The sequence below is a fragment of the Anopheles funestus genome, chromosome 3RL (assembly GCF_943734845.2).
Source record: "Anopheles funestus chromosome 3RL, idAnoFuneDA-416_04, whole genome shotgun sequence".
Classification (NCBI taxonomy): Eukaryota; Metazoa; Arthropoda; class Insecta; order Diptera; family Culicidae; genus Anopheles; species Anopheles funestus.
This window is the reverse complement of record NC_064599.1, coordinates 54,893,017-54,919,093: the sequence shown is the minus strand read 5'-3', so window position 1 is coordinate 54,919,093 and position 26,077 is coordinate 54,893,017. Positions and strand designations below refer to the sequence as shown.

At 43.8% G+C, this 26,077-nt stretch overlaps 7 protein-coding genes across 9 annotated transcripts; 4 read left to right on the top strand and 3 right to left on the bottom strand.

Moving 5' to 3' along the window:
- The first annotated feature begins 702 nt into the window (after window positions 1-702).
- Window positions 703-4,893, top strand: LOC125767962 (equilibrative nucleoside transporter 4). Of its 2 annotated transcripts, XM_049435023.1 has the most exons (7): window positions 703-859; window positions 924-1,846; window positions 2,095-2,249; window positions 2,338-2,541; window positions 2,602-2,816; window positions 2,887-2,993; window positions 3,060-4,893. In XM_049435023.1, the coding sequence occupies exons 2-7, from the start codon at window positions 1,617-1,619 to the stop codon at window positions 4,201-4,203; spliced, it is 2,055 nt and encodes a 684-aa protein (XP_049290980.1). In that variant the 5' UTR covers window positions 703-859; window positions 924-1,616; the 3' UTR covers window positions 4,204-4,893. The 2 variants fall into 2 exon arrangements, with proteins under 2 accessions (XP_049290980.1, XP_049290979.1); XM_049435022.1 differs by having other exon boundaries at window positions 703-1,846.
- A 49-nt stretch (window positions 4,894-4,942) lies between these two features.
- Window positions 4,943-7,309, bottom strand: LOC125767969 (uncharacterized). Its single transcript, XM_049435031.1, has 3 exons — window positions 6,407-7,309; window positions 5,782-6,329; window positions 4,943-5,696 (listed from the first exon to the last, which is right to left on the bottom strand). Exons 1-3 carry the CDS (start codon window positions 6,582-6,584, stop codon window positions 5,001-5,003), a joined length of 1,422 nt encoding a protein of 473 aa, XP_049290988.1. The 5' UTR covers window positions 6,585-7,309; the 3' UTR covers window positions 4,943-5,000.
- Window positions 7,310-7,644: 335 nt separating this feature from the next.
- On the top strand, window positions 7,645-11,872 carry LOC125767995 (phenoloxidase-activating factor 2-like). The gene is made up of 5 exons (XM_049435067.1): window positions 7,645-7,747; window positions 8,007-8,099; window positions 8,193-8,238; window positions 10,879-11,213; window positions 11,289-11,872. The coding sequence occupies exons 2-5, from the start codon at window positions 8,025-8,027 to the stop codon at window positions 11,844-11,846; spliced, it is 1,014 nt and encodes a 337-aa protein (XP_049291024.1). The 5' UTR covers window positions 7,645-7,747; window positions 8,007-8,024; the 3' UTR covers window positions 11,847-11,872.
- Window positions 11,873-15,752: 3,880 nt separating this feature from the next.
- On the top strand, window positions 15,753-18,777 carry LOC125767961 (uncharacterized PE-PGRS family protein PE_PGRS54-like). 2 transcript variants are annotated; one of them, XM_049435020.1, is made up of 5 exons: window positions 15,753-15,943; window positions 16,139-16,246; window positions 16,363-17,545; window positions 17,681-18,015; window positions 18,088-18,777. In XM_049435020.1, the coding sequence occupies exons 2-5, from the start codon at window positions 16,175-16,177 to the stop codon at window positions 18,643-18,645; spliced, it is 2,148 nt and encodes a 715-aa protein (XP_049290977.1). In that variant the 5' UTR covers window positions 15,753-15,943; window positions 16,139-16,174; the 3' UTR covers window positions 18,646-18,777. The 2 variants fall into 2 exon arrangements, with proteins under 2 accessions (XP_049290977.1, XP_049290976.1); XM_049435019.1 differs by having other exon boundaries at window positions 16,363-17,581.
- A 1,176-nt stretch (window positions 18,778-19,953) lies between these two features.
- On the bottom strand, window positions 19,954-21,920 carry LOC125767982 (phenoloxidase-activating factor 2-like). Its single transcript, XM_049435049.1, has 2 exons — window positions 20,679-21,920; window positions 19,954-20,593 (listed from the first exon to the last, which is right to left on the bottom strand). Exons 1-2 carry the CDS (start codon window positions 21,294-21,296, stop codon window positions 20,021-20,023), a joined length of 1,191 nt encoding a protein of 396 aa, XP_049291006.1. The 5' UTR covers window positions 21,297-21,920; the 3' UTR covers window positions 19,954-20,020.
- Window positions 21,921-21,948: 28 nt separating this feature from the next.
- LOC125767977 (phenoloxidase-activating factor 2-like) lies at window positions 21,949-23,481 on the top strand. Its single transcript, XM_049435040.1, has 2 exons — window positions 21,949-22,144; window positions 22,202-23,481. The coding sequence occupies exons 1-2, from the start codon at window positions 22,052-22,054 to the stop codon at window positions 23,378-23,380; spliced, it is 1,272 nt and encodes a 423-aa protein (XP_049290997.1). The 5' UTR covers window positions 21,949-22,051; the 3' UTR covers window positions 23,381-23,481.
- LOC125767965 (phenoloxidase-activating factor 2-like) lies at window positions 23,482-25,678 on the bottom strand. Its single transcript, XM_049435028.1, has 2 exons — window positions 25,309-25,678; window positions 23,482-25,239 (listed from the first exon to the last, which is right to left on the bottom strand). Exons 1-2 carry the CDS (start codon window positions 25,459-25,461, stop codon window positions 23,551-23,553), a joined length of 1,842 nt encoding a protein of 613 aa, XP_049290985.1. The 5' UTR covers window positions 25,462-25,678; the 3' UTR covers window positions 23,482-23,550.
- Between the last annotated feature and the right edge of the window lie 399 nt (window positions 25,679-26,077).

Here is a 26,077-nt window from a genome sequence, read left to right as displayed (position 1 = left end):
TCCATCAATGGTGAGTCTTGTTTGTTCTTTGAAATATTATAAACATTTCAAACTTCCATGAAAAAAGCATTAAAAAAATAAAGAGACAGTCAAATTTAGCAACATTTCCAGACCAGTGTGATGGAAGTACCAGAACAATCAACTGTCAAATGAAGGCGGCCCATTTTTAAAGTGCAGCGGATGCGGCTAATTTCTGCTTGCAGCGGCGGCTCATTAGCAAATCGTTCGATATGAAAAATCTTTGTTTGATTGTACTTTCGTACAAATTTGTAGACACTTACCTAACAGATTTATAATATTTACATTTTGTTCCATTTTTCTAGCTTGTATAAAAGTTTAACTTTTTTTTATTCAGATATAAATAAAATAAATCCTGATATTCATTCGCAAAACAATTCATAACATACACAAACATTGTAAATGATACGCAAAAAGCTAAACTTAACAGTCTACATGTATTATATTTTCTTGTAATACGTTACAGGCACGATGATTCCAATGGAGCAGCATGGTTGTTTTGAAACTGACAATCCAGCACTTTCCAGTCGCGGCTTTCAAATTGAGCAAAAGAGAGCAAACTAGTTTGTCGACCAACGAAAGACCGAGACAAACGATGGTTTAATAATGAAAAACATTCCGTTTCTGAAGGAGATAGAATGGCACAGGGAAAACGTTTTTTCACACGCTCTCCGTCACCGTCAACACCGCGCGTTCATGCGCAGGACGTATTTTGCGAGCTGCTGCGTGTGTGCTCGGAAAACAGAAACATAAATATATCTTGTCATAGCACTTTTTTCCCTACAACCCGACGGTGCGCTGGATGTTCCATTTTCCCAACGTTCCCATTTCTCATCTGTAGGTAAGGACGGTGAAATAGTACGGATTTGCTAAACATTCCTTCACTATTACCGGGTTTTTGGTAGTTGGTGAGTTTTCACCGTGTGTCGGTGGTGAGCGTGCTTGTGTTAAAGCAAAAAAAAAGTGTACAAAAAGAGTGCAAAACACCATTCCAAAATGTCCTGTGCAAAGGATTGCTTTTGCCCCAAAGTTTCGTGTTTGGTGTTACTGTGGTGTTCTACCACTGAATGGTGTTCGTTCGATGTCCGATGTTACTGAAGAAAAAAAAAAGTTGTTCCATTCGCGTGCCAAACAGTGATTGACCAGCACACACAGAAGGTGGAAAAAATGCTATCGATTACGTGCGGTGGTGACCTTTGCGGCGGCGGAGTGGTGCGTACGGGATAAACAGAGTTTCGCTGGTTGTTCGCACTCGGTGCAAAATTTCACACACAGCAGGCGACGCCAACGTGAAGAAAGGATGAACGTAAAGAATCGAAACGAACGTAACGATTTCAGTTTGTGCGACAACCCAGTGAAAGGGGCCGACCCCCGGCCGGGTATCCGGCAGTTCCGACACTGTGCATCATCCGAAGCAATTTAAATCGATCTCCCACAGCCCAACCGTTTCCGCTCTAGTGTAGAAACACTTGACTAGTACACCGTCTTTGGTTTAACCCGTGGGAGGGTTAACCGTTCCGAAACAGCTGCGGGCGGCTAAGCTCTGTTGGGCGTTTGGGAAAAGGTCACGCGCGGCTACACGCCGTACCGGAACGACGATGATGGAAGCATCGGAAAATGGGAGCAGCACCGGTGGAGCAGGTGGAGGAGGCGGTGGAAGTAATGGGGGCGGACACACCTCATCCTACGAACCGTTGGAAGGACGTCGTACCTTCGACACATCCGACAGTCCCGATCTGGACGGTGGCGGTCCTCCCAAGGATCGCCGACGACTTGTGTTTTTTGCCCTCATGACGGCCGGTGTCGGTTTCGTGCTTCCTTATAACAGGTGCGTACATATCCATCGATGCGCCTGTGTGCGTGGTGAGTAAGGGTTTGGAAGGATGTAAAATATACGCGTGCGTGCGTGTGTGTGTATGTCTGTTTTAAATCAGTGGAATCCTTAGTACATCTGCACTTGTTACACGGTTACGGCATAACTTTCGGTTGAGTGCAGGCGTACTAAGGCGTCCGGTCGATTATCTTCCTTTTCCTTCCTAAACACTCATGGCTTGCTTTCTCATCTCGATTACATAGCTTTATAATTGCCGCTGACTACTGGCAGTCACGGTTTCCTGGGCAATCGGTTGCACTGGACATGTCGATGACTTACATCATCGTTGCACTAGCGACGGTGCTGCTGAACAACGTGTTTCTCACACTGGCACCCTTCCGGGTACGGGTAGCATTCGGTAGGTATCGTCCATTCCATTCGGCACCGTAATATGGATCCCGACAGCGTGTAATCAACAATCGCATTCCCTCTGTTTAACGCAACAGGCTACGCCGTGTCCTTCACGACGCTCGTGTTTGTGGCACTGTGCGAAGTGGCGTGGCACATGTTCACCGCCAAAACAGCCTACTCGGTTAATCTGGCCGCCGTTTCGCTTGTTGCTATGGGATGCACAATCCAGCAGTCCAGCTTCTACGGTTTTGCGAGCATGCTGCCCAAACAGTACACGCAAGCAGTGATGGCGGGTGAAAGTAAGGTCCACGCAGTTCCATCTCTCGCTCAAATGCTGACCACTTTTACAATGCTTGTAGGTTTGGCTGGGTTTCTGGTATCTTCCAATCGGGTCGTCACGAAGCTGCTGATCAAGAGTGACCGTGCCTCGACGGCTATCTTCTTTCTAACCTCGACCGTGTACATTGCGTTCAGCTACGTGCTGCACTCGATCACGACACACTCACCGTTCGTGCGGTACTACATGAAGGCTTGTGCCAAAATCGTCCTACGCCCGGACGATGATCACACACTGGTAAGAAACTTCCGTTCACTGGCTCTTTTGGCGCTGTAATGCACGTTTTTCCCCGCCCTTCTATCTGTAGAGTGAAACGCTTGATGGAGACATATCGAGCACGAGATATGGTGTGCTCACACTAGACTCTAGCCCACCCGTTCATATGCCACCGGGATCAACGGCATTAAGCTTTAGGTACGTGACAGTCGTCGTCTGATTGTTTATCCGTCTGCTTACCCACTGAATCTTTTCTCTTTGCAGCAATCCAGTGTACGACCTATCGAATCCCACGGCCGGTGAGACGGTGCTGGAAACAAACATGACGAATCTATCGTCGACCGGCGATGTAACGACACGCTCCATCACGGTAACAACCGCACCGAGCTCAGATGTACCGAACGTCGCGTTCAAGGTGGAACACGTGATGACACCGGACATTTGCAGTTCTGGCCGATTGGGCAGCTTTCGCAGTGGGCTCGAATCCAGGTGGAAAGTGGCACGAGCCATCTACCCATACATGGCCTGCATCGCCATGGCGTACTGTGTGACGTTGTCTCTCTATCCCGGCATCGAGTCGGAAATAATTTCCTGCAACCTCGGCACCTGGATGCCGGTACTGCTGATGTTCACGTTCAATGCATCCGATGTGGCCGGCAAGCTGCTTGCCGCCATACCGTACAGTTGGTCTCGACGGCAGCTTATTCTCATGTCCGGTTTGCGGGCGCTTCTTGTCCCACTGATACTGCTCTGCTGTTCACCGCGCGAACAACCGGTCATTGCGGGCGAAGCGGCCGCATTCATATTCACCGCTGCGCTCGGCATCACAAACGGGCTGGCCGGCAGTCTGCCGATGATGCTTGCCCCGGACAAGGTGTCCGCGACGCTACGCGAAGTGACCGGCAACATGATGACACTGTCGTACAACATTGGGCTCACGGCCGGTTCGCTCGTGGGGTACGTGTTCGATGCCATGCTCGGACCGCAGCTTCCTAACCCGTGTCCGCAGTACCCGTTTGTACCACCGAAGCCCAATCAACCTCCGGGCGGGATCGGCATTAATGGCAGCCATCCACTGGCCGGCAGTGGTGGCATTAGCAGCACCGGCACTAGCACCACCGTAGCAACGCTGCTCACAACGCTAACGGTGGCCGTGCTGCGCAGTACGGCTAGCAGTCCAGTGGAGACGAGTACCATATCATCAATGCCCTCTACCGTTGCCGCTACGACGGCCAGTTTAACGACGCTCCGGAGCGGTGTGGACGTGGTCGGTACGGCAACATCATCCTTCCCTGCTACGTCCACTACGTCCCAACCATTTGACGGTGCGCAACTTGCTACGGTAGCGGCAACCTTCCTCTACAACGCAACCAGCTCTCTACTTGATCCAAGCTCAGCCCTAGACTAGAAGTAAAGACAAATGGAAGCGTTTCCAACAAATCTCCGCTTCGTGTAGATTCTCCATCCAGCAGGATGTATCCTCCATGCAGTAGTGCTCAACGCAAGTTCGCGTGTGTGTGTATGTTTGAGAAGCAAACTCCTTACTCTTCTATTCATAATTTTTCACATTCTCGATCTCAACAGGAACTCTTAAACGCTAGCATTTGAGTAACAAGATTACACCGTAGTTGGATGCGTTCTTGAGGAACCGGTAGGCGGGTGTGTTGTATGAAGGATTAATTCTAATCAAAATCATGTGTTGTGGGGGAGGGTATTCTAAAGGCTTGCAGTAAGACATTTTGTGCGCTACAAGTTGTACAGTGTGTGTTTAAATGGGGATATAATAGAATCGGACATCACAGGATCATGGAATGGGGATTAGAATATAGGAATATAGATCGTTTTTTTGTGGTCCGGTTGGTGGTTATGTGTCTGCTTCGCTGTAGACTTACCTACACAGAGCTAGCTAATGATCCTTTCGGTGCAAGAGATAGGTTTGTGACTAGATACCAAAGAGAAGAAACTTATTTCTACCGGTTACCGGCGCGATGTATAAATGGATAGGAAATGGAAAATACATACACACACTCACACACATTCAATAACAAACTTGTGACCGATAAAACACGATGTAAAATAAATGATAATAATTAATGTACTAGATCACGTTTCCAATGTTCACTGTCGCGTGTGTTGATGGGAAGGAAAAAAAGGATTGGTTGAGGAAGGGGAAGCAGAAACGAAAATTCCAAGGACAATCATTCCCTACAGCGACTCATCATGATGCCGGATGCAAAACAAGCTGGCGAGCTTTTGCTTACGCGATTTGCGCTTCTTTTTCCTTCGCCGGCAGTCGTGACACGTTGGGCTAGTTGCGAAGTCCTGTGCCTGAGCCGACTCGGACCGCCGACCGGTCGGTGAACGGATGGACGGTGTACGTCGTATATCTCGATGGCGGATTTCAGCCCCAAACGCGGACGATCCACCGCTGTCGCGATCAAGCATTGGCAGTAGCTGCTCGTAGTCGGGTGAAAACTCGCACCCCCCCACCACTACGGGTTTGATTGTCGAGGAGCACGTTTGTGGCGGTGGACTAGCGAGCAAAAACTCAAACTGTGACTCATGATCATCCGCTAGGGTTGGACTGGTTTGGGTGCCAACCGTGCAGGTACTACCGACGGATGCCTTACAGAGCGATGACTGGCTACCGTAGCAGGAGCCGGCCGTTTGCTGTTCACGTAGCAGCTGCCGGCGCTGCTCGCGAGCACGCTCCTGCTCGAGCAGATGATCGTTCTCCATGCGCAGTGCACTGTTCTTGCATTTCAGTGTAGCCAGCTCGTTGAACAAGTCCGTACGGTAGACGCTATGCTGCTGTTCCAGGCTGCCCATGTGTAGTCGCATCTCGCGCACAACTGACCGTAGAACTTCAACATCATTTTCCTGCTCGAGTGTTTCATCCTCCTAAAAGAGTAACACACACACACATTACCACCTCATACTTAAGCTGTTCTGTCGAACGGCTTGCTCCTGCACGTTACTCCCATACCTCATCTTTCAATTCGACGGTTTGCGACGTTTCCGGCATCGATTTGTGGCGCACGAGCGTCTTCCGATCCCGGTTGGTTGGTGGTTTCATTTCATCGATCATCTGCTTAACCTTGCTCTGTACGTGCGCGTACTTCGATCGGTGACGATGATAGTGCTGATGCTGCTGCTGTGTGGTAGCACCAATACTGCCCACACTAACACTACCAGCACTTCCGCCTCCCAATCCTTTGCCACCCATCGTAAGACCGGTTCCACTGTGCAAAGGAGATGCCGTCTTTATACGTCCCACCGCTCCCTGGTTCTGGAGCAAACTCTCCATCGAGCGGCGAATTTTTCGCACCTTCAGCATCGATTTGTCTGTCCGCTGATCGCCAAGCAGCAGCAACGCCCCGGGACCGACGTCTATCGACTGTCTTTTGCTTAAATCGCGGCTTGTATCGCGATCACTCGAGGCACTTCGGTTTTCCCCTTCGGTCGACAGTGATGAATGACCGCTGGACGTGTTCGACGAACCCGATATCACCATGTGCGATCCGTTACGATCGTCTACCGTATGTTCGGGACAAAAAGAAAGGTAATAGTAACGCTAACGAACTGGATCACATTTGTCCACACTTGCTTACCGTTGATCTTATCAGTTACGATACCTTTACCGCCGGATAGCGTTGTTCGATCCCGCAAGAAGCTTTCCGGTGGATGACGTTTTGGAAGTTCCGGACTGATGGGAATCTCATCGTCCAGCTCGTCGAACTCGATCAGCAAGCTGACGGGAAATGTTTCGTCCCACAGATTGTGGCTCATTGTTGTCGATTTGGGTTGCTAATTTGTTGTGCCACTTGTGTTGTTCGCTTCGAAATTAGTAAGATAGTTACACACTTTGCCGATACCAGGGACTTGTCCAGCTGTTCCGATCTGCATAATGATCTGTCAAGGACGTTTCATTGTGTGTGCGTATAGCGGTACTTTTCGTATACGCCATCATCATTATGAGTAATCGTGAGGATGAGGAACAAATGATTGTCAACCGACGAATAGTTTATTATTGTGCTATTATAATCAAACTTCTATGTATAGGTGTAGAATTTTTTTCTTCATGAATATGCAAATAATTAAAGCCAAAATAAGTGGCATTTTTAGATGATGTATTACTCTGTTGGAGAAAAAAAAATTGAGTGTTTGGGATGTTTCTGTAACAAGTTTTTGCGTGGAGACATGAAACAAAAACTCATCGATACTTGTTTCAGTACCGTTTGCAGTGATGAAAAGACACCCATACACCCAGTTAGCCAAAAACCGATATCCGACCCTATCATGACCTATAAACGACGGTCTTCAACCATCACTTACAGCAGTTACATTAAGACTTCGTGGATAACATAAAACGGCAAATTAAGGCAAATATACCATACAACTCGGCAGGACCGAGTTCAAATCCCATCCGGACCGTTTCTCCGTAGCAAGGACTGACTATCCGACTATATGGTTAAACAAGTCTAGTAAGCCAGAAATGGCCGGCGTGACCTCAAAGGTCGTTAAAGCCAAGAAGAGAGAGAGAGAGAGGTGCTTTAATTTATGAATAACATTTATGTTCAAAAGACTTATTTTTACCACGTAGCCGGATAGTCAGTCCTTGGAACGGAGGGGACGACGGTCCGGATAGGATTGGATACCCGGTGCTGTCGTGTGGAAGCGGCGCCATTTACCACATACACCATCGGTCCGCCGCTAGTGTAAAAGTCGTAGTGTTGTAGGACAAATAAAAATTTTGCGATCCATATCAGACTTTGTGGTGGTAGTGAGGTTATCTGGGTACAGGTTATCAAAGTCCTTCCGAAGAACTTTGAGTTTTCGTATATTTTTACAAAATTGTGTTTGATGATAGTCATTTTGCGATCGGCCGAATCAGTTCCGTTGGAAACGTTCAATTAAACAGTACCTCAATTGTATCCGTACAGAAATACCGGGTTAGTTTCCATTCGTGTTGTATTATACTAGATCAAGCTGATATTGTGAAACATAGAAATTCGGTCTCTTGATCATACGTAAACAGTTTTTAACCTAACCGTTAGGTGACGTTGAACCAAAGCCGGATTTGTGTGGCAATGTGAAGCCCCGAATTAGCAAAATACAATACCGGACAGACAAAATTAAGAGGCGTTGTGATCGATAAATGTATTCGTAATACCGTCTGATCGTGTGTTGCTTTTTCTATTTCGTTAATAGAAATCATCGCTTCGAAAAATGGTGCCATTTCGTAGCGGATTAATCTTGGTTTTGTGCCTAGTCGTAGCACAATGTGAGGAGGACAAAGTTATTGTAAGTAGTAAACAATGTCCTTAAGAAATATTTCCGAACGGTAGTACCTACACGTTGATCGTTCAAAATGTGTGTCTTTTCATCATTCCTCAGAAATGTCCCGGTGGAGAGTGTGTGAAACCGATCGACTTCCTCAATGGTGAGCTAGAGAACAATGCACAGTAGTGGACAGTTTCGAACAAATTTTGCTGTTTTCGATAACATTATTTTGAGGGAAATTTTAAGTTTTTATTGATTGTTATCATTCATTGTTTGGTTCTGTTCAGACCTAAGCCACCAGGTGGCGCTCAATCAAATTGTGTTTTTGTTCTTCTAACAATAATATTTTTTTCAATTGTAAGGGGTTCTAGTTTCGGTTTTTTTTTGTTTTTAATATTTTATTGAATTGTCGCGCACTGGCTGACCCCGTCACCAAATGCTTAGCAATTGTCGCGTTTGCGAACGCGATTCAAACAATTTTTGCGAAGGTTCATATAATAAAAATTGCAAAAAGTCGCTATAAGTGTATTTTCAGCGAAAAATCGCTATTCGAAGCACGGCTTGACGCCATATAAATGTAATGTAAGAAGAATGGCTGTTATTTCTAAAAAAATCTCATCTCGTGGACATTTTTCAAAAAAAATCTATAAATTTGCCAATCTCCTAAGGCTATAGCATTAGCTTTTTTTTTGGAAGTTTAGCAAAATTTATAAATTGATGTATTTTAATGCGAATTTGTCGAAAAAAGATTCTTTTCACTCAAATAACGCTTTAAATAGAAAAAGAATAAAACATAATAAAAAATTTAAAAAAATCTATAAATTTGCCAATCTCCTAAGGCTATAGCATTAGTTTTTTTTGAGTAATTTAGCAAAATTTATAATTGATGTATTTTAATGCAAATTTGTTGAAATAGGTTTCTTTTCACTCACATAATTGCTGCATAGTTAATAAATTTATTACTTGTATTTTGAACTTGCTTCAACAATGTCGGCGTTTGGCCATCTTGCTAGATAAATATAGCCCACTACATGCAAGTGTTCGATCTGTCTCGGAAACTGTGTCGGAATCGTAGTTATGATTATCTGAGCATTGATGGCACGGTGACGGTCATGAAATGAGAAAAAAAAACCGAACAAGTTCAATTACCCGGTTGCAAAGGTTTTTTATCTTTGTGCTACTCGAAGCTGCTTCTAATTGGTGCTATCCGACTTCTAATATTCGATCCCGATTATATTTTGCCCGGTGTATGACGCGGTGGGCAAAAACATCTTCATTCACCTATTTACCTTGTTACAATTGTGTCTGGCTACCGGAAAATTTAAAACAAGATTTTCCAGCTCCAAACACACAAGAAAACAAAAGGGACAAATCTGCCATACTGTTAGTAGCATCCGGCGACGAGCTTTCTTGATGGTCCGTTTTTTTGAAATATCGTCACTGTGCTTAAAAAATTTGCCTTTCTCATCGACTTCATCAAAACAATAAATTTATTACTGATTATAATTTTCTTTGTTTAAATTAATAAAATTCAAGATTATTTTCTCGCTACCGGCTCGATTAAAAACGTACAACCTTGCAAAACTTGCACAAGAAAAGCATGTAGTGGAGGTGCCTGGTCCTTAGAGCGAGGTATTGTAACGACATTTAGAAATGTTCATTGATATTATCGATCAATTGTGTAGATTGGATGAAGATGAAGACCAATTCTTAGTAAAGGTTTTGATATCACTCGCAAAACTTGTATTTAGTGTATCTCATACAGCAATAACTTTTCCAAGCCCTGCACTGTTCTATGAACCGGTATCAGAACTTTTTTCTTTAATATTTGTTTTAGCAACAAAAAACGTTTAAAACAACATCTGGAAAGTCAGACTCGTTCTTCGTTTTTAACCTTATACGTAGCTTTACTTCCCGAATTCATATTTCATATTATCAAAACCAGTTGTTTACCAGCAGCTAATCGACACCATCTTAACACTTCAAAGAAAACTGTGAGATAATATTGCATTTAAAAAGAAAAGACGAAGCAAATGTAAATGTAAATACCTAAACATCTTCTGATCAAATCGCTGTATCAGAATCAATGGCTTATGGCAGGCATGAGCAACCTGCGGCCCGCGGGCCGCATGCGGCCCTCGAAGTGGTTTTATGCGGCCCGCGAAGCAAATTTTATAGCAAATGATATTAAGAATTAAAAGTGCAAATTACCCGGTTAATGCAACACGCAAAACTAAAAAAAATGATTTTTAATCCTAATTCATTTTTAAAAAATACAACAATGCATCTAGTCCGAAAAAGTCCGGATAAAAGCAGCTTTACTACATTCATTATTATATCAATGCATCCTGCAATGTGGCCCGCCAACCAGTTTTTGATTTTGAATGTGGCCCGAAGCTTCAAAAGGTTGCTCATCCCTGGCTTATGGTATGGGGACGCCCAGTACTTTATGCACTGTTCAGAAAAAAGTTTGTAAAAACTGTCATAAAAATCAGGTTTGCAAAATTTTTGCTCAATATCTCTTCACCACATTAAACTACCAATGGTACACTGTTACGTGGCACTAACGAGACGACGCAACTCGACAAAAGTCCCAAAGTGGTTTCAAGTCAAAGTTTAAAAATATTAATATAACAACATTCAAAAATATCAAAACCGATTCGGTTATTAATGAATTACATTGATTCAAAATTTATTTAAAATCAGATCATACGATTTGACACCTATACGCTCTTAACAAAGTGTAAAACTTAATGTTTTGCATGAGAATGTTTTTTTTTTCTTTAATATGTTGCTACAGACATCAGCATAAAAAATAGATCTAAAAAATCATTAGATCAAACAGCCAGCGAATCACAACAATGTGGTCTGCGCAATGTAGATGGCATTGGCTTTCGCATTACCGGTGATATTGATGGAGAGTCGGAGTACGGAGAGTTCCCGTGGATGGCGGCCATATTCAAAGAACAAAAGGCGCTTGATCGAGTGATCATCGTATATATTTGCGGAGGCTCGCTGATCCATCCATCGGTCGTCCTTACGGCGGCACACTGTGTTCGAAAAGAAAATCCAGCTGAGATGAAAGTACGTTTGGGTGAATGGGATACACAGAAGGATGAAATTTTTCCACCACAGGTATGTATGCAGGCAGCGATGTAACTTCATCTAGAATATCAATTTTATCGACAGTGATGTTTTTGATTCATTTAGGACCGCGATGTTGTGGATGTCGTGTCCCATGGAGAATTCTACCGGATAGGCGTTTTCAATGACGTAGCGCTGTTGTTCCTGAACCATCCCGTAGAACTAATGGAGACGGTCAACACGATCTGTCTTCCACCAGCAAACCATAACTTTGACCTGTCCCGGTGCTTTGCCTCCGGCTGGGGTAAGGATGTGTTTGGAAAGCAGGGCACTTATCAGGTGATTCTGAAGAAGATCGAGCTACCGATCATGCCATACGAGCAGTGCCAAACGGCGTTGCGTACGACACGTCTTGGGCGACGGTTTAAACTACACAAGAGCTTTATCTGCGCCGGCGGTGAGAAGGGACGGGACACGTGCAAGGGTGACGGAGGTTCACCATTGGTCTGTCCAATTCCTGGCACGGTCAACCAATACTATCAGGCCGGTATGGTAGCGTGGGGTATCGGATGTGGTGAAGATGGAATCCCCGGTGTGTACGTGAATGTGCCAATGTTCCGCGAATGGATCGATGATCATCTGTGGCAGAGAAATATTACTGACAGCTTCTACCTCCATTCGTAAACAGATGTAAAAAACCGACAAGTCTGGTGACACGAAGTGTTTTTTTAAGGATAATAGGATGAGACAATAAATTAAATAGAAGTTATCCAGCATATTCTGTTGCATAATTCAATAGAACTATATTCTGTTCTTCCATGGTTCACTCCACCAGATCCTCATGCATGTAAATCGGATGACATGCTTGCTAATTTCCTGCTGCTAATGAGCATACTAGGATCGTCAGAATTACCACAAACACTAACCATCGCTTGTTATCCTAATCTATGCCCCCTTCTCTCATCTTCAATCCAAAAACATAAACAACAAGCGTTAATGATACTGCCGCGTAAATTATAACAGTCTCGCCAATTGAATTGCTGATCAATTGAATTCTTTTATCATTTGCGTTGTTTAATCGATACTAGAACATTCTATATAGACTCTTGAGTCTCGATCGCTACTTCCATCTTTTCTCTCTGATTAAATTGTGATTTTCGGTTCAATAAGAATCGTTTTATCTGCATGTCCTGTCCTGCATGTCCTCGGTTAAATTGGCTCAATTAACATATCTTGCCCTACTGTACGATTTGTTTTGATTATCTACTTTTGGAGTTTTTTTCTGTCATCATGTGATATTACAAATTTCCCGTACAAACCCACTAACGTACCCAACCACGTACTTAGTGTACTAGTTAGACGGGCCGGGTTTGCGAGTTTCAGGAGAACTGATCGCATTGCTATCTGTGTGGAAGTCTGACTTAGACTCTCAGGGCCATGTGACAGCTGCACCAGGACGATGTGATTGCTGTAATATAAGCTACAATAAGTTGAAATATTATATAAATAGATAGATATATATATAGATATAAATAGAGAACATCATAACACACGGTCCGGTGATGTTTGTGTTAAACGGTCCCGGTTTTACACGACAAGACTGGGTATCGAATCCCATCCGGACAAACCGTAGCAAGGACTGACTAGCCAGTTGCGTGATAAATCTAGTAAGCCATAAATGGCCGGCATGACCTCTAAGGTTATTAAACCAAGAAGAGAGTTAGAGAAAGAGATAATGTTGGGGAGTAGGGTGGGGTCGGGGGTGCTAGCATACCGAGAAGCTTCCGAGTTGTTTGATAGAGAGTGTTCGACTTCCGAGAAACTTGATTAGGACTAATGTTTGCGATTGCGAAAGGAAACGAAGCACATAGAAATCGCTCAAGAACTTTACGGTCACGATCATAAAGAGAATAACACAAGTAACGGCCTAATTATCATAAACAAACATTAGGCCACTCCTCGGGGTCGCTAAAACCACGCTGACGATGGAGGAAGGGGGGCGGGATAAGCACAAGGCCCCAAGCATATCCTTAGTTTTGGGTAACGCTTAATCCGTTCCTGGCCGTCCTGGGAATTGGTTCTTGAGCTCGGGAGCCCTACGCGACCACTTTGTCCACTTATAGGAAAATCCGTCTCTGTTATTGGCTATAAAGTTTTAAAGATTTACAACAACAACTTGATAGCACGGAACTAGTTGTATGTGCTGGTGGGAAAAACCAGGCATCATTATCGTTTCCCCAATGATATGTTTAAACATGCTGCAGTTCCCATTTGCTATGTTAATGAGGTTTTTCCATCGACACACACACACACACACTTATTGCAGTTATCATTTTGTAACGATGTCTATATACCAATGATTAAAGTGGTTGAAACGTGCTCCACTCTCCCAAGAAGGCAGTTTAGCTTCTTTCAATTGTGTCCGCAATATTATCAACGTATAAACAGTCAACAAAATGTTTAATAATACATAATCCAGCCGGAGATCATCGGCGAAGGTCAGCGGTGTGAAAACATACAAAGAAACCACTCGGAGAACCCCACAAATCTACAGATTACGGATGTTCATTCGATTACCGTCCATCTATTCCAATTCTGTCAGGCGCCGTAGAATGATTGGTGGAGCGAGTATTGAAAACAGTAGAAAGCAATATGTGTTTATCCATTTTAAAAATAACAAATTTTTATCGCGAATTTTGAGCATTTAATTAATTTTTTTTTTGCTTTATGTTTTGAAATGTTGCTTAAAATTTCAGACCAGAGTAACAGTAACAGAGAGATTTTATTATTTAGAAAGCTAATCGTGGACAATATTATCTGATGCTTATTGGTTTTTAGAAACCTTTTTCTTATTTTAATATTGTTTGCTTTGAATGGTTGGGAATCCCAATAAATCTCCCAAATGGAATCCCAAATGGATATGCCCTAATATTCTGTTTCTCGTAGACTTGGCGTCAGGCCTCCCATCTTTATCCCAAACCGCTGTTTGCCTTTTGACCAGAATGATCCCGGGTTAAGAGCATGCGCCTGTTGAATGCAACAGAGATCATCATCTGTTCGATTTCAACTTATCCATTTCACACATCCACACTCGCTTTCTTGACTCATTTACTCATTCCTTTTAACTATCTCAGCCTCCTTATTCCACATCCTAACTTATCCTTAGATATTAAGAAGACATTGTGTAACCCATGTGGCAGACAGTTTGACAAAATAAGTAATAATAAATAATAAGTGAAAAATAAAGTTTCCAATATGGCTATTTCGCCAAAAGTAGGTATTCTTATTATGGCTTTAGGCTGTAAACCGTACATAGCATCATAGTAAAAACTTGTTTTATTATATAAAACTAACACAGATAACTGTGAAAATTTTACTGTTTTATTGCAATACAAGCAGAACACAAGGAAACCTTGAACAGTTAGTATACAAAATATACGACTCCTGTTCTACGAGTTTTGTTTTTTAATTTTGACAGCTTGGTAATTTAATATTTCAAAAATTGGTCGATAAAGTCTTCTAACTTAAACCATTTTTTAATGGTTTAACATAATTTTTGTCAATCTTTTCCTTCAAAGCTCAGAACACATAACGATCAAAAAAGGAAGTTGATTTTTTAACGGTAAATTTTTAACCGAAATTGCACCACGAAATTGTCACTCTTGCAAAAAATTGAGATAAGCGGAGTTTTGTGGATCATCAAGATCAAGATCAAGATTTAATAGGTTATCTTGAGGCCTACCAGTTATCTTCATATTATGACAAAAAAAAACAAGATACAAAACTCCCAACCTGCCATAATTGGATCGTCAAAGTTAAGTTGTACCGAGAATGGCCATACGGGAAAACAATGCGCTTTTTTCGATTATATATGTAAATGTATATTATACTCTGAAGTCATAAAATACACAATGCATATATTCATTTGTATTGCTGTAAGCAAAACAAAAATTGTCAGCCTTTTAGCAACATATTTTAAAACTGATTTAAACTATTTTCGAAGTTACAGGAGGATAATAAAAATGACTCCATTCTCTTGGAGTGAATTTGAAAAATAAAAAATGAATAAACTACACAATTTATCAATTGGATGGGATGCAAAAATGGATATAAAATCATGTCGAAATAACAATTTCAGCTTACTATCCTTTAAGCCAATGATCAATGAGACACAATCGACATCGACAAAAGTCACACCCAATATCAATAAAATGGCTGTTTTTGCATGCATCTTCAAATTAGATTTTGGACCTTTTCTGTTTTATTCCACAGGTACATCCAGACCTCTTATCACACTGATTTGATTGTAGAAAAGCTACTTCACCAGCGTGCCGCTGAATGTTTGTTTTTGACCGCGTTTTACACATCAAACACATCGAAATTCAAACGAAGCAGTGGAAGACACGCTAAAACCCCGCAAACCCTCCGGCTAGCACAAGTCTGGGAGGCTAATTAGCTACTCGGGTCCGACCCGAACTGGTCTCGCGAATGGGTGGGGATAACCGCGACAGGTCCCGTATGCTGCGTGCGTTAAGTTTTCTTTCCAATCCCCCGGATTGTGTCGGTTTCGAGGAAGTGGCTGAGCGCACCGTAGAATCAGTTCGAGCCGAACCGCACTAGGAAGCGGTTTGGACAGTTCATTCCACACAGTCCAATCCGCTGTAGTACGGTTTATAGCGAGTGTTTGTGTGCGTGTAGCAACATTTGCTGCGATCAGTTACTTCCCATCAAAAAAAAAGGGTGCCATCAGAATCGTTGATCGTCAGCAGCTTTTGATTAAGGTAAGTGAAGCTGAAGCGATTTTTGTGCTTATGTGTGTGCGATGTGAAGTGTGATTGTTTTAAAAGATACATTCCTCATTAGCACATTATAAAGCGTTTCACATGAATGAATGTAGCGATCGTTTGTTTCTCCACGAGTATTTGCGATAAAAGGTGTTTTCATTAGTGTGATTTTAATTTCTCTCTATTCCTCAGTTCTCGTGACAGTGGTTGAGTTCCTGCTGGTTAAAGATGCTGTGGCGCCTTGGGCTACTATTCGGTGTGTGCCTAGTTCTGGCGCGATGTGAAGATGAGGAGGTTATCGTAAGTAGCACAGCGCTTTCGCTACCGACCAAAAAACCTATATTCAACATATTTTAGCACACTCTTATCAGTTGGTGGTCTTGCTAATGTTTTCTTTTCTCGCATCGTTTCCTTAGAAATGTGCCGGTGGTGAGTGTGTGAAGCTTCACCTTTGTCCTAATAATGAATATAACATCGATGGTGCAAATATCATTGACATTCGCTTCAACCCCGACAACGAGTGCGAGGACTATCTGCTAAAGTGTTGCCCTTATCCCGAAGATGATGATGAAATTGTGATCCCTCCTCCAACATCAAATCCGGGAACGGGACCGGTTACGGGTCCAGGAACGAATGCGGGCCCAGTAACAGGAACGGTGGAACCTGGCGCGGGTTCAGGAACAGGATCCGTTCCTCCCGTTCAAGGAACTGGCCCTGTACAGCCGGTCCCTGGCGGTGCAGGCCAGTTGGGAACTGGTAATAAGCCAACGGGTGGTGCTGGTGGTGGTAAACCTTATGGACATGGTCCGGGGCAGGGTCAAGGACATGGTTATGGAAGTTGTGAAGGTTCATGCTCGAAACCTGACTCATCTTCTGCAAGCGATGAACAAACGGTTTTGGTTGGTGCTAATCAGCTTTCCGGTGGCGGTATAGGAAATTCTGCTAATCAGGTCAAAGACCAGTCGCAAATATCACAGGTACAGCAGGGTGGTGGACCACCTGTTGGTGGAACTAGCGCGAAACCTGGCTCTCCTGGAACGGGTACATCTGGTCCTAATCAACCTTCAGTTGGCAGTGGTACCGTCAATCCCACCGGGGCAGGAACTGGCCAGCAACCGGGTGGCACAGGTGGATCTCCCGGATCGCAGAAACCAAACCAAGGACGACCAGGTGCATCTGGAGAAGCTGGAAACCAGGCCCAACAAAGTGTTGAAAAACCTGGTGGAGCTGGAACAACTGGAGGTGCTCCTAATCAGCAATCTGGTCAACAAGGTTCTGGTGGGAGCCCTGGAGTAGGCGGAGCGGGTCCTACTCACAATCCTAATCAACAAGGCACTGGAGGAACAGGTGGTCCTGGAGTAGGTGGAGGTAGTCCTACTACTGGTGGTTCTGGTGGTTATGGAATAACTGGAGCTACTCCTACACCAAAACCCAACCAACAAGGTGTTCCTGGAGCTGGTGGCAACACATCACCTAGCCAGTCTGGAGTGATCGGTCCCAATAATCCTGGCACGGGAATTCCACCGGGAAAACAACAGGAAGGAGGAGCTGGCCAACCTCATCCGGGTTTGGGAGGTGTTAAGAATCCTGGTGCTGGTGGTAATCATAACAGTGGCGTTCTGGGTACTAAACCAGGTAGCTTTGCATACTAACCTTAACTAACAGCCAACATGCTTTTGAAACATTTCGTTTTTCCAGCATTACTACAAACATGTTTTTTTATCACCCACACAGATAAACTAGGCGCGGTAACGCAGAATCCTTTGGACAAAACCGTCGACGTACCACAGCAATGTGGTCTGCGCAATGCGGACGGTGTCGGATTCCGCATCACCGGTGACAACGATGGTGAATCAGAGTACGGAGAGTTCCCGTGGATGGTAGCTATTCTTAAGGAGGAGAAAGCTCTTGACCAGGTAATCAACGTTTACCAGTGTGGTGGTTCTTTGATTCACCCGTCGGTCGTCCTGACGGCGGCGCACTGTGTTCAGAATAGAAAAACGGAAGAGCTGAAAGCACGACTCGGCGAGTGGGATACGCAGACTAAGAACGAGATGTTTGACTATCAGGTAACGGATACACCATTGTCGAACCTTTGTGTTCATTGCTAAGAAGAAGGTTTGTTTCCCCTTTTGCCATAGGATCGTAACGTTGTGGAGGTCGTATCCCATGCCGAATTCTACAAGGGAGGCCTTTTCAATGACGTAGCGCTGTTGTTCCTGGACCATCCCGCAGAAATAATGGAGACGGTCAACACGATCTGTCTTCCACCAGCAAACCATAACTTTGACCTGTCCCGGTGCTTTGCCTCCGGCTGGGGTAAGGATGTGTTTGGAAAACAGGGCACTTATCAGGTGATTCTGAAGAAGATCGAGCTACCGATCATGCCATACGAGCAGTGCCAAACGGCGTTGCGTACGACACGTCTTGGGCGACGGTTTAAACTACACAAGAGCTTTATCTGCGCCGGCGGTGAGAAGGGACGGGACACGTGCAAGGGTGACGGAGGTTCACCATTGGTCTGTCCAATTCCTGGCACGGTCAACCAATACTATCAGGCCGGTATGGTAGCGTGGGGTATCGGATGTGGTGAAGATGGAATCCCCGGTGTGTACGTGAATGTGCCAATGTTCCGCGAATGGATCGATGATCATCTGCGGCAGAGAAATATTACTGACAGCTTCTACCTCCATTCGTAAACAGATGTAAAAAACCAACAAGTCTGCTTTCGGCCTGTATCCTGCATTATTGTGTTCCCGATCGTGACACGAAGTGTTTTTTAAGGATAATAGGATGAGACAATAAATTAAATAGAACTTTTAACACTTCTACATTCCATGAGTTATCTCGTTACTGCAGTGTTGGCCAGGTGAAAATTTTCAAGAAAGCAAAATGAACCGCATTTGATCACCAGAATATTGAAGCAATTGCACGAAGATTTGACAATTTTTAAATTGCTGAGTGGGAACTACTTCATAGAACCGACGATCAAATCCCATACAGGCCAAACCCTCGTACGCAGGTCTGACTGTCTTGGCAGGCCAAAACCTCTTGAGGTTGTAGTGCCACAAAGAAAAAAAGGAGATTGAAATCAATACCACATTATGCCTGTCCGGAAGAAAGCAATAACTGGTGAAGATAGTGACAATATTACGAGGACCATTGAGCTCTGCCAACTTTGTAAAATAGTGAAATCAATTCAAGGAATTGTGGAATTTGCTTAAACATTTAATTCAACAAGTTACTATTTTTTTATTGCAGAAAATGCAATACATGTCTTGCACTCCGAAATTATTCCTTCCCAGTGATTGATCCTATAATGGCACATCATGAAACCAGCATTCTATCAAAATTTTCCATGTTTGAGTTTTCCCTATTTTGGCGATTATAGTAGAATTATTGTCCTCAATTCTGACGAAGCTAAGTCCGTTGCGCAATAGGATAGTAAGATAGAAATTTTAGTTGGTTGAAAAGAAGTAATTCCAAACCACGACGGCCGGGCTGACATTGACCATGATCAACTTTCGAATCGGCAAAAAGAACGAACGAATCTCAAATCAGATCTCAAATTGGATCGATTCCTTTGGTTATAGCAGATGAAATACACCTGATGTTCGAAGCAAATTGGCATATGCTGGCATTAACATTAAAATGCATGTCACTTTATATAGCCCGTATCGATGTCTGTAAGGATGGATTTTACTGTAAGTACCGTACCATCGTCAAAGTTTGACACAACACTAATAAGTATTGAAAACGCTTCGCTTGATGGATAGTACTGCGTTTGGCAAGCGCGTTTGAGGTTACAACCCAGATGAATCCATGGCGATAACAAGATGCAATGATATATGATATAGAAAAAAATCTTCTAATACAGAAAACTCCATAGAGTATACTTCGGCATTAGGTAGATATGATGCGTAGCCCTGTAACCGGGCCTATTAACTAGTTAAGACAGAAATTGAAGTTAAATCACCCTTACATGCATATACTGAAAAGGCTCGATATGATATGGGAAAATTGTGCAACTATTTCCTTGCATTTTATTTAACTCACTTTCCACTTTCACCTGTTCTACGTTTCATCGAAACTGGTCGGTTCGGGTCGATAGAAACTTTTTTCCCGTTGTTTGTTCACCACATGGCCGTCGACCCACGCTACGTAGTCAGGTATGTTCAAAAACACATCAGGTACCCGGAATTGATTACAGTTGCGCACCGAGAACGATGCAATGCCCACCAAAAAGTATTGTCCTTCGGTGGTGGTAGACTCACAGAACAATCCGGTTCCCGGTGCTCTCTCACAGGGTGTAGCAGCGTCCAGGTAAGTTACGCAGATGTTTTCCTTTACCATCTTATATTTCATGGACGTGGTTGCACGCTGAATAGAACTCGAACATTCCGGCTCACTGAGAAACGACGACCGAAGCTTAAGTTGGCGATTGATGTCAGGATACTCGAGGAGCCTCCACCCTACCACGTGGCACAGTGAATCAGCATACAATTTTTGGCTACCCTCCGCAAGGCACACGCGATTTGCTGATCGTCCTAGTTGTGCTCCGGTTTTTAGATACAGCAGAGCTATGTTGTTGACCAAACTGGATGCCACAAAGTTTTGGTGAACAAACACCTCATCGACGGATAATTCCTAAAGCAGATAAGTTTGTGAAATTAGTCATTGTTAAGTGATGTATCCAGAATGTTCACATTGCTAAATGAAATGTTATTACTACCTGTGTTTGAGATTCTTTTGTAACATCCAAATCCCACTTGCCCAGTTCGACCCTAAGGTTGTCTCGTTTCTCCTGTTGAACGAATCGGGCCGCAGTTATCACAAAGTACTCGTCAATTAAAATTCCCCCGCCTATGAACTTTTTGGTAAGCCTTGGCCCTGTTTGCGTCACGCTAAATATGGCCACATTCCATGGGAACTCGAACCGATTCGTTTCATTTTCCGAATCGGTTCTTTCTGAAACATTGGTTCGCTGACCACACTGACGACTCCAGTTCGGATCATATTGTACGTTCGGTTCTTCCGATGACATTGTCGGAGTGATAGTATCCTCACTACTATCAGACTCGCTTTCCGGAGCACGGCAACAAACCTCGTCGAACTTGTCACACCCACCGTTAAATCTCGGCCCGATTATATCACCTCCAGTGGTATCAATCACCTCATTTTCGCACAGTTCGCGCTTAACGCAGAAACCTCGATCCGTTTTACCGATCGTGCAGTTTGTGTAGTTGACAGTGGTGTTTCCTGCCACTGACCAACATGCGAGGATTGTCTGGATCACCAGAAACACTAACCATCGCCCGATCACGACTCTAATTCTTTGAGAAAAATCCATCAAAAAGCAAATTTAACCGATTCGAACTGAAGTGCAGTATGTGAATAATTCAGTTCACCATTTTCCTGTTCTCTATGCACAAATTCACTCACACAATCAATGTTAATCGGTTTACGAAATGGTTTTTTTTTTCCAGGCGGCCTCATCCAGCCTTCAGTACGAACGTAAACAGCGCTCCTTTGAAGGCGATAGCACATTATCAGTTAGACGACTACAACCTAACATTGGCTGAACATGAATGTCTGTATGTTTGACAGGTTCTAGTGTACATGCAAATATTAACGATGCGGGGATTTCCCATTACGGCCTAGGTCAAAACTTATCAACAACCTTTATACCGCCGTCGAGCGAGAACACGTAGAAAGAAGGACTTTCGCTGTGTGTGAAATCGACCACCATGCCTTTGTTACCATTTTAATAATCTTCAATACAGCTAGACACATTTTCGCAAGATCATATTTGCATATTGGTTTTATGCCGAAAACGCTTGCTAAATAGAGAATATTACATTTCGAAAAGTTTCCCTTGTTAAATATTAATACACGCACACACATTGGGATAACCGGGAATCCCAATGTCACTTTGCCTGTCGGATGATGCGCCGACCGTCAGAGATGAGGGAAGGCCACACATGCAGGTCATGGTGTCTTGATAATGAAAATCATGCACTGCTAGTTGTGCTTCCAGCGCTACAGCAACCAATCATTATTCGTGTTATTTGAGCCTTACGAAAAGGAAGCTCGACAAAAAACAATATGGTGTCCCTGGAGTGGTGGATAATTTCTTTTGGAATACTTTGCTCCGGAATTGTAGCGGAAAACATTGTTATAAGCTCCGACATCCAGCAGGTAAGATTGTTTACCAGCGAGCTTTAGCTAGCCTAAAACTGTGATTCGCTATTGTAGTTCTGTACAACACGATACGGTGAACAAGGCATCTGCGTGCTTGAATTTCAATGCAGGAACGGAACGATTATTCAGTATGGAGAACATATTATAGACATCAGGCAATTGGATGATTGTAATGATTATTTGATGGAGTGTTGTGCGGAACCACCTGTGGAGTTATCCACTCCCACCACTACGACTTCTGCACCCATACTAGATCCAGTAGATGAAGGAGCGAATGAAACTGTCGACGTGTCGGCATCTTCGACAACTCCTCGCAGTACCCCCGGATCCAATCGACCAACGGTAAACATACCGCTCTACGATCTCGAAGGTTGTGGTCATCGTAATCCAAATGGAGTAATCTTCACCATCGAAAACAACCAATTCAGTGAGTCCGAGTACGGTGAATATCCTTGGGCGGTAGCAATTTTTGCCCGCATTCAAGACAATTCTTTGAAGTATCTGTGCGGAGGCGCCCTAATCGATCGAGCAGCTATTCTCACTACGGCCACCTGTTTGCATCCGCATCGGCTTGACGTATCATCGCTGGTGGTCAGACTCGGTGAATGGGACATGAGTACAATTCGCGAGCCCATACCGCATATTGACAGTGCAGTAGAAAAGATCTACCTACACCCACAGTACGGTATGACGAGTAAGATCAGCGACATCGCGATCATCATATTGCGCGATACGATCGAGCTTAATCACACGATTGGGGTAGTTTGCCTACCTCCGAGCGGCAGTTATCCTGGCGGTACAGAGGTGATTGGTGTCGGGTGGGGTGATGTACCAAACTTTGTTGAACCCAAAAAGCTGCCTCAGACAATACTAAAGAAGGCACACTTGCGCCATCTCCCGCACGATTTGTGTCAAGAGACTTTGCGCAAACTAATGGGCCGTCGATACCATCTCGATCTTAGTTTTCTCTGCGTCGAAACACTGGCCCCGGAGATGCTACCCTGCAGGGGAGACTCTGGTTCACCATACATGACGGAGATCGCACACGGTATGGATCGTTACTATTTGGTGGGTCTCAGCTCGTGGGGCTATGACTGCAATAAGCGAAACGCACCAACTGTCCTTACCAATGTGGCGTATCATCGCAAATGGATCGATGAGACGATAAAGAGTGAAGATCTCAACACGTGGAGTTACACGTATGAACAACCGATGAACAATGATGAAGAATAAATGACTTTCGAGATTTCGTATGTTATGTCCATTACCCAAAAAACGGTTTTATTCGTTTTGTGAAATGTGTTTTTTTGTTCAGAAGATCATACTACAGCATATAGTGGAGTATATTACTGCCATTTCTGTCTAACTATTTATTGCTTTTGAATTAGTGTTTGTTACTGCCGTTACTGTCTCACTTTTTGCGTTCCTTTTGGAATTCCTTTGCGGTTTTTCGCTTTATTTATTTTGACTTGAAGTGTGTTATCTATCCAGTCTCGGAAAAGGCCCACATCCGTTAGTACGGTGTACGTATTCCGCTTCTGATTACAACTATAACCCCACGACACCAAACCGTACAGATAGTAAGCCTCATCCGTGTTGGGAATCTGCACAACAACCGGCGATCCAGCATCCCTTTCGCATGGTCTTTCCTTATCCCGATGATTGATATCGGCACATACGAAACTCTGATGTAGATTAAACTTAAACGGCGATTGTATTTTTTTCAGCTTCTCGTCGCAAGTACTTCTCGCCACGTGTTGCAGATCAAGCCGTTTTAATATTTTGTTAGACGACGCATTCCCTGCAACCATATCACCCCATCCGGTAGCGATCAGGTTCTCATAGTTATTTAACGTATACTCCGCGGATGGCAGACACACCGGCTGTATCGTTGGTTGGTATTCTACCGATTCTTTTAGTTCCAGCACGGCAATGTTGTTGGTCAGGTCGGATTTAAAGTCGGAATGCATGTGCTTTTGTTTTACTTCAATATCCTTCCGTGGAATCACCATATCAGCTGTTGAGCTCATGTTCCATTCACCGACTCGTATCGCTACTTTTTCTCCACAATGTTGTGCACAGTGAGCTGTTGTCAAGATGGCGTTTTTGTCGATGAGCGCACCATTACAGCAATAGCGCTTTTCCGGTAGCTCCAACAGTGCGACCATCCAAGGAAATTCTCCATATTCAGCGAGATAATCTTGGGAGATCGTGTGCTTCACAACACCGTTCGGGTTTCGTTTTCCACATGTTTTATAGGAGAAGTTATCGGGGTCGAAATTCGGCAGTAGGGGGGACATGGTGTTTGACGTGACAGTAGCAGAGGGTGTTGAAGCGCTAGGGGTATCAATTGTATTTTCGAGAAAATCATTTTTATCCAAGCTCGTTGGAAGGACAGTTTCTGTGATGTTTTCCTGTTTATAAGATTGAGTTGTTGCCAAAGGGATCGGATCGGTTGTCGTCGCTGTGGTTCTTTCAGATTCTGTGGAAACTGTTGAAGCACTGTCAGATGATATCAATGCCTGACACTGAATACAATCCTCATTTGTCTGTTCTGGTTGACGTGTCATAGCGGCAGAATCGACCTTTTCAATGATATTCGTTGATGAAACCACCTGTTTTGGAGTTGTAGTGATAGTAACAGTACTAGCTGGAGTAGTAGCAGTGGTAGTTGCAATGTTAATGGTAGTAGCATCTGTTGTAGCTACAGCGCTAGTTGTAGATACACTGCTCGTAGCGGTGCTACTAATAGTTGTACTAGGAATGCTAGCAGTAACAGCGATTTCAGTTTGCTGTGGAGCTTCTTCCTGGAACGCACTTTTGGGACAGCAAACTTCCTCGATCGTAGGGCATCTGTTCGAACGTAATCGGAATGTACGAACTTTGCACATGTCACTTTTTACACAATATCCTCTATTACTGTCGCATTCGGTGTATTGCTGCTTTCTGCTCCACGATGGCACAGTGACTATTGGGCAGCAGTGTAGAGAGGGATTAGTGCAGGTTGTACTCCGCAGATCAATCTTTTCCGACTCATCGCAGTGTTCCGCTAGCATACAATAACCTGCCTTATTGTTACTCGTAATACATTGCTGTGGAGAAATAGAAATAAAGTTGGAAGAACTTATTAAAGTACACCTGCTGCTTCGACAATTCCGTACCTCTTGTTGGCGATCGCCCACTGTTGCCTGTGTTGTACGTGTCGGGAAATATCCGACTAGCAGCATAACCACAAAGGCACAATTAACAACGAAACACCACCTTTCACTCATTATGTTCAATAAGACACTGAAGCGATACAGTGGCAGATTCATTCGTCCATGTGCCGGGGTTTTTACCAGCACGTTATTGATAACAGTATCTACACAGTATTTCAAACAGAATCTACATATTACGTACTGCTGGCGGGGAACTTTTGTCTTGGTATTGTTTATAGTTTTTATAATTGATGAAGATCGGCCTGGGTTGATATTGTTTATAGTTATACCACTAAATATTTCAACAGCTCGGAGCAGTGCTAGTGTATCGCAAATTGTTCATACTCTGTTCTTGAAAACTCGAAGCTTTTGCTTAGAGCTTTTCCCAGGCATAGACATGGAAATTTTAGAAATACGTTGCTAGAATACACAACGTAACTTAATGTGATCTCTTATATGTGTCTCATTTGTGTTTGCCCGGTGGTATATTTGATAACCACCGCCGATCCACACGGCAAGACTGGGAATCATATCCCATCCGGGCCGTTCCCCTGTAGCAAGGACTGATTATCCGGCTACGCGGTAAAAGTCCAGTAAACCGACGTGACCTTAAAGGTCGTTAAAGCCAACAAGAGAGAGAGAGAGAGAGAGAGAGAGAGAGAGAGAGATGTGTTACCTGTATTAGGATGGATGCATGGCCTCGTACTGTAACATTTGGTCCAATACCCCAATT